Source organism: Macrotis lagotis, chromosome X (genome assembly GCF_037893015.1).
Source record: "Macrotis lagotis isolate mMagLag1 chromosome X, bilby.v1.9.chrom.fasta, whole genome shotgun sequence".
Classification (NCBI taxonomy): Eukaryota; Metazoa; Chordata; class Mammalia; order Peramelemorphia; family Peramelidae; genus Macrotis; species Macrotis lagotis.
In genome coordinates, this window is record NC_133666.1 from 144,089,437 (window position 1) to 144,101,453 (window position 12,017).

The following is a 12,017-nucleotide window of genomic DNA, read 5'->3' on the forward strand; positions in this document are numbered from 1 at the left end:
CATATCTCGTGATCATGTATCAATTGGGAAGTGGATCTTATTTTTTTTTTATAAATTTGACTCAGTTCTGTATTCAGCCTATTAAAACCATAATCTCTCAATATGCTGTTTACAAGAAACACATCCAAGGTTAAAACACACAGGTTAAAGGTATAGAGTAATAATGTTCTATAAGAAACCATCAATGTTGTAACTCTAGAGATAGCATGGAAAGAATTCCAGGAACTGATAGCAAAGGGAGCAGAACCAAGAGAACATTGTACACATTAATAACATTGTGAGTTGATCAACCTAGATGGTTGATGCAACTTCTCTCAGCAGTTCAGAGAGCTCAGACAACCCTGGGAGACTTAAACAATTACTTGTTTGGCTCAAGGCACATCTCACCTGAGCATCTGCAAAATGAAGGGACCTGGACTGAGTGACAAGTAAAAAATAAAACAAAACAAACAAACCAAAAGAACACCTACAGAATCTGAATGAACACTATATTCACTTTAAAAAAAAAAAAATTCTCCTATTTTTTCCTTCCTATCCCATAGTTTTCTTTTCCCTTAGTCCTAATTCCTCATACAGAAAATGACTAATATGTAAGCATACCAAATACAAGTGTACATGTACAATGTTACACCACTGAGGGGCGGAGTGTGGGAAGGGAGGATTATAGGAAATTATGTAACTTATAAATATGCATGTGGGTGAATGTTGAAACTTTCATAATACATAATTGGGAAAATAAAATAACAATTGGGGCAAAAAAAGATTCTTCCTAATTCCAAGCCCAGTGCTCTATCCACTAGGCCTTCTAGCTGTCCCCATTTCAAGTTATACCATTTAATTAAATAAAAAGGTTATTATTTTCCTTCTCTGTGACTGCCATCAACTCCACAAGAGTTAGTTGGAGGGCCAGCTAGGTGGTGCAGTGGATAAGTACTCGCCCTGGCATCAGGAGTACCTGAGTTCAAATTAGGCCTTAGACACTTAATAATTTCCTAGTTGTGTGGCCTTGGGCAAGCCACTTAACCCCATTACCTTGCAAAAACTTAAAAAAAAATTAGGGGGCCACTAGGTAGAGCAAGTGGGTAGAGCACTGACCCTAGAGTCAGGAGGACCTGAGTTCAAGTGTGACCTCCAACATTTAATAATTGCCTAGCTGTGTGACCTTGGACAAGTCACTAAAAACCCTATTGCCTTAAATAAATTTAAAAAAGAATTAGTTGGGAATCTCTGAATCTAACATAAATTTCTATTATTAAAACCTTAGAATCATAGTCATTCATTTAGTAACTGCGTTTAAAGAATCTTCTCTTAGAGCAGGGAGTAGCTGAGGGAAATATTTCTATTGGAAAAAGGTATGAAGAAATTAATAGTCCACCTGACTTTAAATATAGAAAAAGAAAAGCATTTTCATCTTTATGGAAATAAAGTATTTCACTTAGAGGGAGATAGCAGACTGGTAAGGGCCTACTATTTTTGGGCTTCTATCAGGGCAGATGAGGAGCTACTCTGTAATTTATAATCTTAGAAAACTGCCTGAGTCAATAAGAGATGTAAGTGATTTGTCCATATTCATATAACTGTCATGTTGGAGAGGTAAGATTTGAACCCAGTTCTTCTTGACTTCAGAGTTAGCCTACTATTCGTTTTAAGCTCCATTCTCTTTTAGAAGCCTTTATTCTTCTGATGCTCTAGTAGATCTCTTATATCATCAGTTTGACTACAACCCACCTGTGCTGCCTATTATGTCTTGAGTCTATCTCTTCCTTGAGGTTTGCCATCTTTGAGTGTCCACACCACATGCTGAAGGGCTTCTTTGTGTCTATTTCACATTGTTTATGGATGCCAAAAACACATAGGTTTACTCCTAATGCCCATCTAATCCGATCCTTTCTTTTTACATAGGGGGAGCTAGAGACCTCCTCAATATCATTGAAGGAGTAAGTGTCAGAACTAGGATTTGAGCTCTGCGTCTCCTTGTCAGCCTTGTCTTCCAATGTGCTTTGTTTTTATTACATGACTGATTCATCTTTTTGGATCATACATTTTTTTTCAGATAGTATAAGACTTCTGCTCTTTTAAATTTCTTGTTTGCAGTATGTTCATGTTGCATTCTGTTTCTGTCTATCACATTCTTGGTGATACTCATCTTCATTTCCAAGGAGATTGTAGTATTTTGTGATTCAAATCTGTTCAGTGTCACCCCAATGATATTGGTTTTTAGGGGGGGGGGGGGGGATGAGCACTTGATTTCAGGAAAACTTGTGGTTATCAGAATTTTTCCCATAGCCATTCTACATGAAGGCCCTTTGTGTCTCATATCTGAAAGTTGTTCCAATTTCTCCATTTTAAAAATTCCACCACTAAACTTCTGGTTAGTCATGTTGAAAAGTCTTTTGCTGTTTGTTTTGTTTTAGCACACCCACCTGGTTGTCCCCAAAGTATTTCAGGCTAACATGCCTAATCTTTTCCTCTTTATTTCTGTTTCTGGCATTAGTACTACCCTTTAGCCTAGTTTTCCAGCTTTGAAACCTTAGTGTTTTCTTGGATTCTTCCCTTTTTCTGTCTGTGTTCTTCTGAACATTCCAATCCTTGGTCTTAGTCCTAAAGAAACCATCATGAGTTTCCCTCTACCCCAGAATTCTAGCTCATCCTTTGGAATGATTCCAAAGTGCCAAAACTCTTTGGCCTAAAGTCTTGGATTTTTCACTCACTCTCTCAATTTCTGATTCCTCTTCTGTGTAAACCCCAACTGAAGGCCCTTCATCATGGTTTTTCAGTTTCTTGCATCTGGAAACCTACCTAGGTTCAGAGATCTGTTCTCCCCCAAGTTCTAATGAATGTATAAATCCCTACCATCATCTACTTTCACCATCACTCCGATTCTGTCATATACTCCATCCCTTTGCCTTTCCTCTTGTTTTCCCCGTTACAGATCCCATTCTCCATTTGGAATACATTCCTCCTCATCCCCACCTTGGGTTCATTAAGACAAAACTTTTACAAGTAACTTTTCCTAGTAACCACAAATACCTGTGGTCTCATCTTCGACTACCTTATTTTTATTGGCTTATTTTTATTCTGCTCATATCTGTATTTGCTTGTTTTCCCCTCCTATGGGGTATAAGCTTCTTTTAGCACAGTACTTAAATCTTAGTACTTGTTGATTGATCAAGAGATAAAAAGAATTGAGAACCTTTGGGTTAAATCTGAGCCACTGTCCTGCTATGTGCTGATGATCATAGTCATAATTTGAGGTATTATAGAGGCAGCAGATGAATCTGTATGCCATGGGGAGAAGGCAGTGGGCATGAGCCATTGAGTAGGGTGATGTCTTGGGTTTCCCTTCCATGGTAATAGAAATGACTGTAGGAAGTGATATCAGTGAAGACTAAAGTCATGGTGTTTGTCCAGGAACCTATTGTGTTCATTTGCCGTTTCTGCTTTAATTATCAGACTGTGCTGAGCAGCACGGGTGACAGATGAATTAAACCAGTTTGTTAATACCAGACAGTGTTGGATATTGATTATGAGAAGCTGGTATTGACAATAAGCCAAATAAAATAAAGTGAAGTACCCAATTGGTGGGTTCCTCTCTTCTATTACCTTTAGCCCAAATAGTAACATTTCTCCTTAAAAGGGGAGAGGTGAGCGAGGGGAGTAGGAATGGTAAATAGCTAACTTTCTTGCTAAAAATAGCTTCTGAATTAACTCACAACACAGGTGTATCTCTGAGGTAAAGAGTATTTTTGTCAGAATGTGGATAAATTGTGGCAGAGTTACAGTGAAAGAGAAAAAAACCTTCCTGGCTCCTTCCTTCTGTTGTGGGGAGAAGGATGATAGTCAATAGCTGCATTTTCATTTCTTTTTATTTTTCCTATGAGAACAGTAGGTGTTATTATCTGTCTATGAGACCTAGGCTTTGAGCATGTTAAGATTACCTTTAGAGTCAGCTTAGACAAGAAAGTATTGATTTGTCAGAGCATATGAATTTTGAAGTTATTTTTAGTAGTTTTTTCATCTTTTTGTGTTTGGGGAAACAATTGCCATCCTGCTATGATTTATCTGCCCTCTTATAGGACTTTTTTTACAATGCCATAGCCTACAGATTGGTTTGCAAATGTGTAAAAACAGCTTTCTTCAGCTATTCCATGTGTAAATTCCTTGTTTTATTTTCAGGATTATATAAATAGCCCTGTAATAGATATATGTACCTAATGAAATGGATTCCTTTATCATTATCTTATATTGGCTTCATTAAAATATAAATGATCAGCCCTGGAACAGGATGTTGGGGTTCTGACCACATTGAGATCCCCCATAGAACAGCAGGGCCCCCCCACCTCAGCCCCATGGCAAAGGGGGGCACATATGGTCATTCACAGACCAGGAGGGAAGACAGAGTCTCACACACTGAGATCCTTGTGGGAGTGTCCCAAAAGCTCAGGAAGCACCCCCAAAACAGGCTTAGCCTGGGAAAATGAGCAAGCAGAGAAAAAAGAGGAACACCATTGAGAAATATTTTGCCTATGACCCCAAAAAGGATCAAAACACTCGGTCTGAAGATGAAGAAGCACAAACTCCTGCATCTAAAGACTCCAAGAAAACCAGAAATTGGGTTCAGGCTATGACAGAGCTCAAAAAAGACTTTGAAAATCAAATGAGGGAGTTAGAAGAAAAACTTGGAAAAGAAATGAGAGAGATGCAGGAAAAACATGAAAATGAAGTCAGCAGCTTAAGTCAAAGAAATCCAAAAAAATGCTAAAAACCAGCTTAGGGCAAATGGATAAAACAGTTCAAAGCGTTCCTGAGGAGAATGCTTTAAAAAGCAGAATTGCAACATGGGAGTGATATTTAACCTTGAAGGACTTGCTCATTCCATCAGTGCAACAATCGGGAACAATTTTAGGCTGCCTGCAAAGGAGAGTGCCATTTGTATCCAGATAAGGAGCCGTGGAGTTTGAACAAAGTGCAAAGACTATTCCCTTTAATTTAGAAAATAACAGATATCTTATTGTCTGATCTTGTTACCTCTTAGATTTCTCTTTAAGGATATAATTTCTCTCTCATCACACCCAATTTGGATAAAGGTACAACATGGAAACAAAGTAAAGACTGACTGAGTGCTTTCCATGGGGGGGGGGGACGGAAGCAAGATTGGGGGGAAAATTGTAAAACTCAAATAATATCTTCAATAAAAATAAATTAAAAAAACAGAATTGGCTAGATGGGAAAAGAGATAAGAAAACTCTCTGAGGAAAACAGATCCTTCAGACAAAGAGTAGAACTCAGGTAGATTGATGAATTTATGAGAAATCAGGTCTCAGTACTTCAAAACCAAAAGAATGAAAAAATTAGAAAGAAAATGTAAAACATCTCATTGAAAAAAACAACTGATATGGAAAACAGATTTAGGAAAGATCATTTAAAAATTATTGGAATAGGGGCAGCTGGGTTGCGCAGCGGATAGAGCACTGGCCTTGGAGTCAGAAGTACCTGAGTTCAAATTCAGCCTCACACACTTAATATTACCTAGCTGTGTGGCCTTGGGCAAGCCACTTAACCCCATTTCCTTGCAAAAACTTAAAAAAAAATTATTGGAATACCTGAAAGTTATGATCAGGAAAAGAGCCTTGAGATAATTTTCAAAGAATTACAACAGGAAAATTGCCCTGATAATCTTAGAAGCAGAGGGAAAATAGAAATAGAGAGAATCCACAGATCCCCCGAGAAAGAGATCCCCAAAAACCAACCCCCAGGAATATTATAGCCAAGTTCCAGAACTCCCAAGTCAAGGAGAAAATATTACAAGCAGCCGGAAGGATGCAATTCAAATATCATGGAGCTGCAGTCAGGATCACACAGGACTTAACAGCAGCTACATTAAAAGCTTGTTAGGGGTCCCCAGGGGAGGTGCAATGCGGGGGTCCTTGAAGCGGGCAGCGGTGGAGGGGCGGCTGCACACGGCACTGCTCAGCGTGGCGCTTCTTCAACCTCTCCCCGAACAATAGCATTTCAGAGACCTTGAAGAAGTTTGGCATCTCAGACGGCTACACTTCAGTTTTAATCGTTTATGTTGAAGAAGGAGAAAACCAAATGAACCCTCAAGGTGGATGGTCATCAGGTTTCCTTGGACGAGCTTCCAGAAATAACAAATATCACCAAAATAAAAAAAGACATACAAACTGACTCCTAAAGACGTTATTAGAAAGTGCCATTTGCAGAATGTCAACTAAAGATGTTTTATGAAGTAACAAAAAAAAAGCTTGTAGGGCTTGGAATATAATGTACCGGAAGGCAAAAGGGCTTAGAATGCAGCCAAGAATCAACTATCCAGCAAAACTGAATGTCCTCTTCCAGGGAAAAAGATGGACTTTCAATGAACCAGGGGAATTTCAGATGTTCCTGTTGGAATGACCAGAGCTGAACAGAAGGTTTGATCTTCAGATACAGGACTCGGATGAAGCATAGAGATTGGAGGAGAAGGGGAAAATATGAGGGACTTACTGATGATGAATTGCATGCATTCCTGTATAGACAAATGACACTGATAATACTCATATGAACCTTCTCAATTAACAAAGCAGGTAGAAGAAGCTTTTATAGTTGAAGCACAGGAGAAAGCTGAATTTGAAGATAAAATATGGTGTAAAAATGGAGTCAATAGAAAAAAAGGGAAATGGAATGGGAGAAAGAAAAAGGAGAGGGGGAATAGACCAAGATATTTCACATAAGATTTTTTTTATTACAATGAGCTATTGCAATGATATGGAAGGGGGGGAGGCAAGGGGGAATGAGGGAACCTTTGCTCTCATCAGAGGTGGCTAGGAGAGGAAACAGCAGATATACTCAATGGGGTATAGACATCTGGAGTAAGAAGGAGGGGGGAGCAGGGGGAAGGGGTGGGGATGTGAATAAAGGAGGAGAGGAGGGACCATGGGGGGAGAGTGGTCAGATATAATACATTTTCTTTTTTACTTCTTGTAAGGGGCTGGGATCAGATGGCCTGCCTGGGTCCATAGGGCCAGGTGGATGCTGGGCCTAAGGGGTGTTATGGGGACTCAGGGCTTCTTGGCCCCAGGACCAGGGATCTGTCTGCTGTGCCACTCAGCGACCCTACAGCAGAGTCAGAGTGAAAAGAGAGAGAAAATATAGTACATGGTAGTAGAGAAATATTTTAATTTTAATTTTTTTCTCTCCCCTTTACTTTATCACTCAAGCAAGTCTATATTTTTTGGGGAGAGGAGGGGGTATTTTGTGTACTCTTAAGAATATTTTATTAATGTATAAAAATATTATTTGTACAAAATCAGAATAAATAAATATTAATTTTTTTTAAAAATATAAATGATCAAATATGGAAAATGATGGGGGATTCTATTCTGTTTTCCTTCAGGACTAGCATAATAAAAATATGCCTTGAAACTTTTAAAATATTTTTTTATAGAAATGATATGAAAATTAAGCCTTCTGGCATAAAAGTTAGAAAACTTATACCTAAAATCTTCACATCAGAATATTGTTGAAGGATACTCTGAAGGACTGTCTTAAAAATTCATTATTCGAGCATTTTTTACATCCTGAGATCCAAATTCTCTTTTTTCCCTCCAACCCTTCCACCACCCTTGAGAAGGCAAGCCATGTGATACCAGTGTAAAATCATGGAAAATATTTCCTTATTAGCCATGTTGCATCACCTCACCCCCCCCATAAGAAAAATTTTAAAAAGTGAATTCATTTTATTTAACTTTTCACTCAGTGTGTTCATCACTTCTCTCTCTCTCTCTCTCTCTCTGGAAGTAGATGGGCATTTTTCATCATGAGTCCTTCAGGATTGTCCCTGGATAATTGTATTGATCAGAGTTTAAGTCTTTCACAGTTGATTATCACTTCATTATTGGTGTTACTATGTACAGTGGTCTCCTCCTGGATCTCCTCACTTCATTGCACTTCAGTTCATTTATGTTGTACAGTGCTCCAAATTGAGTGTGATGAGAGAGAAATCATATCCTTAAGGAAGAAACAAAAAGTATAAGAGAGATAGCAAGATCAAACAATAAGATACCTGTCTTTTTTCCTAAATTAAAGGAAATAATCCTTGAACTTTGTTCAAACTCCATAGCTCTTTATCTGGATACAGATGAAGACAGCCCAAACCATTTCTTTTGAGCACCAATTCTTTTATATTTGTTTTGCGCTCTCTCGCTCTCTCTCTCTCTCTCTCTCTCATATAGCGATATAGTCTCTTGACTGAGATTTTGGAAGCTAGGGAAAAGTAAGGATGAGCCACATTTAGAGCAGCCTTGAATCCTTGTCTTTCAGTCTCAGTCTGCATGTTCTGTTTTTGCCTATACCTATCTCTTTCCCTGTTCTTCTTTTCCATTCTGGAAGCCTGTCAGTAATTTCTTGCACTTTTTAACCTTCTATATATGATCAATTAAACTGACCAGTTTAGAGTGTGTAGAAAGGATAACTATATAAACTTTAGCAGAATCCTGCAGCTCTTAAACTAGAACTATACAGACTTGAGTCTTTTTTTTTGGTCAGATCATTTTAATTGAGGAGCAAGCTGAAGCTCTGAAAAAAAGCAGCCCACAGACTGGAGGCAGATTCAAAGAGACTAGAACCAAAGTATGAAAAGCAAGAGAAGTGATGAGAGAATTCTTTAGCACAAAAACTTTTCCTGCCTATAAGGAAGAGCAAGACCATGTCAGGTGAAACATACTGAAACTTCAGTTTTTCAATTCCATAAAAATAAGCAGTATTTCTGGTGCCAGGAGAAACCCAGCTTAGATTTAATGGGAGATGATGATTGTGGCTACCATTTTTTGGTTTGTTTCTACAGCTGTGTCCCAGGGCACTTCGCAACACCACAAGAGAATCTGGTTTTGCTTCTGCTTCAAGAAATATTGCTAAGCCAAAATAAAATTTCTACTTGTAATTCAACATCACTTGGTAGGATATTTTTAATGAGGGAATTACAATCTTTTGTAGAGAGTATGTGTATGTTTAAAGTTATGTTGTATTTTCAGAGATACAATATGATGTATAGACTCAAAATTAAGAGTTCTTACCCCAAGCAAATCATATAACCTTTCAGTGCCTTCTAAGATGCATAGGCTATAACTCCACATGACTAGAATTTCTCTTTTTGTTCTTACAAGGCAAATGGGGTGAAGTGACTTACCCAGTGTCACAAAGCTTGGTGTCTGAGGTCGGATTTGAATTCAGGCCCTCCTGAATCTAGGGCTGAAGCTCTGTCTACTGTGCCACCTAGCCACCTCATAACTAGAATTTCTTCACCAGATATTCCATGTTCTAAAGAAATCAAAAGTCTAGTCCACAAACAAAAATTTATCCCTCTTCTCTCTACCTCCATTCTTCCTCCTCCTCCCTCCAAAAACCAACTAAATAGGACTAAGGGCACACTTAGTCTCCAGGCTTATATTCAACAAGAGTGATTGTTGATAGGTTTTTCTTCAGATCTTCAAAGGATCTGTGTTTTCATTGTTGTTAATACTCCTTCCACTGATACAGATCTCATCCCTTAAACAGTTCTTAACTTAGCCTCTGTAACCAATCATATTTATAGTATCTTCCTCATAGAGTTGTTACTAATCAAGTTCTTTTTTAACCTAAATTATTAATCTAGCATGAAAGAGACTGTCACGCCTTATGCCATGATGATGTAGATTTTATGAATCCTCCACTTTCAACCAGTTAATAGAGTAAGATGTCAGGTGGGATCTTCTATTTTAAGAACTGCTGTTAAATTATTGTAGGTTTTGGCAGTAACTTCATTTGGATAAAAGGCCATTTTCTACCTTTTGCTACAATTTGTTTTCATTTGAGTAAGTGAAATTTGATTAATTTTTTCTTCTTTATGAATATATATGGATACTTTTGTTGTGTAATGGGAAGATTATTGATCATAGGACCTGTCATCAGGCTGTGTGGTATAGTAGTAAGGACATTGATTTGGTCTCAGAAGGTTGGGGTTTGAATTATCACCATGACACCAGAGCCATTTGATTTTTTTAGAAGTCAGATCAGTTCTTTGGGCCTTAGTTTCCCCAGTTGTAAAATGAGTAAGTTGTTTTGTGTTACTTCACCATTTAAAACCAAGCAACTCGTTGTCCATTATCATAAGACATCTCAACACACAGCAGACCCTAGGTTAAATTACCAGATAAAATTACCAATTTGCTTCCTCCTCCCACTTGGGCATCCAATGACATTGTTCTGGTTATCTAAAACCTTCTAAGTGGCATATAATGTGGGCCTGTTCACCTCAAACCTGGTCATACATGCTCTAAACTTAATGTCTCTCTTCCTCTATGAAAGTTTATTTGACTTATTTGTAGTATCATAGATTTTGGCTTTGGAAGGGATCTTTCATTTTGCTAATGCACAAACTAAAATCTAATGACCTGCCTAAAATCACAGGTAGGTAGTAATTATCACAGACAAGATTTAAACCAGGATCCTCCGAATTCAAATTCAGCATTCATATCGCTATACTGTTTGGGCCTCTGACGTTTTCTGCCATATGACATATCTGTATCAAATTTTCGGCTATATGACAAATATGATAAATGAATTCTTATTATAAAAGGAGCCTTCTGGGAAAAATTTTTAGTACAATTAAGATATGATAGTTTGGGATTGGGGAAGACATTTCAGATCAAGCAGACAATGATTTATACTCATATTTCCACCTAATGATAAAACCTTTTATGGTAAAGTGGGCCTGTTTTGAATTACTTTCTTTCTTAGACATTTCCTTCCCATCTACTGCCCCCCACCCTCCAATAATATTTTTTCAGGGAACTAGTCCCTTGAAAAAAATGTAAGAACTAATATTTCCTTTGTCTCTTGGTTGATATCCTATCCTTGTCATCTCTTCCAGTATCTAAGTCAAAGCATAATATCTTGGGGGAGGGCAGAGTATGGATGCTTATTTTAATGTTAGAATGGGGAAACAGTTAGGATACCATCTGTCTCACTTAAATGAGGATTTGGTGACATAATATTAATTATACTAGGTTGAAGTCTTTTTTTTTCTTTTTAAACACCCATTGACCCATAAAAATTAGGGGCAGCAATGAAGTTAAAATATATATGATTTAACATTTTGAGAAAGAAAACACAAAATGTGTTTGGCCCTCTTTTAAAATTAAGAGCAAGGAATAAAACTATTAAATTTATATTCTCTGTTGTAATCAGATTTGATATGTATAAAGCAGTATCTTAAGTCATCTATTTTGGAAGGACAGACACTTGAAAGTCTCTTTGATATTAAAACATTTGGTTGCTTTTTATATATTAGTCAAATGTGGGTTACATTTGGCATTCACATCTATTTGAGTCATAGAATCATAAATATTCAACTGAAGAGGTCTCATAAACCATTTAATTTGATCCCTCTCATTTTTCAGATAAGCAGAATGACACCCAGGGAATAAACAAGAAATCTTGTTCTTACCAAGGCAGGTTTGAACCCAGGTCCTCTGTCCCTAGAGCCACAGATTTTCCACTGTAATCTATACTGCATTGTGCTGAATCTTCCTTTGCCCAAATGAAACAAGATTTTTTTTTTTTTAGCACCTGAGCCATGATATTTGCCTAAATGGGCTCAGTCCTCAGGAGAAAAAGATTTCCACTCTGACTCTTAAAGGAGTATGAAAAGGAAGAATGCATTCTGCACATGTGAAGTATTAACTATTCAAAAAACATTGTTGTTACCTAATGTAATATAAAGACTCTGGATTTGAAACACAAAAGACTAAAATTTATTATGTGTTAATTCTGCTAATATTTTCTTTGTGCTTTTGTTCTTTGTAGGTCTACGAGGGCTAATCAATCTTGGGAACACGTGTTTTATGAACTGTATAGTCCAAGCACTTACCCACACTCCACTACTGCGAGATTTCTTCCTTTCTGACAGGCACAAATGTGAAATGCAAAGTCCCAGCTCGTGTCTGGTTTGTGAAATGTCTACGCTTTTTCAGGAGGTGAGT

At 37.6% G+C, this 12,017-nt stretch overlaps 1 protein-coding gene across 4 annotated transcripts in view; it reads left to right on the forward strand.

Annotated features, from left to right (window-relative positions):
- The window catches only part of USP22 (ubiquitin specific peptidase 22), a 243,091-nt gene that overhangs the window by 178,223 nt on the left and 52,851 nt on the right, over positions 1-12,017 (forward strand). For all 4 annotated transcript variants that reach the window (XM_074208534.1, XM_074208531.1, XM_074208532.1 and 1 more), the window contains one exon: positions 11,842-12,011. In XM_074208534.1, coding sequence (XP_074064635.1) covers positions 11,842-12,011 — 170 coding nt within the window. The remainder of the gene's footprint in view (positions 1-11,841; positions 12,012-12,017) is intronic.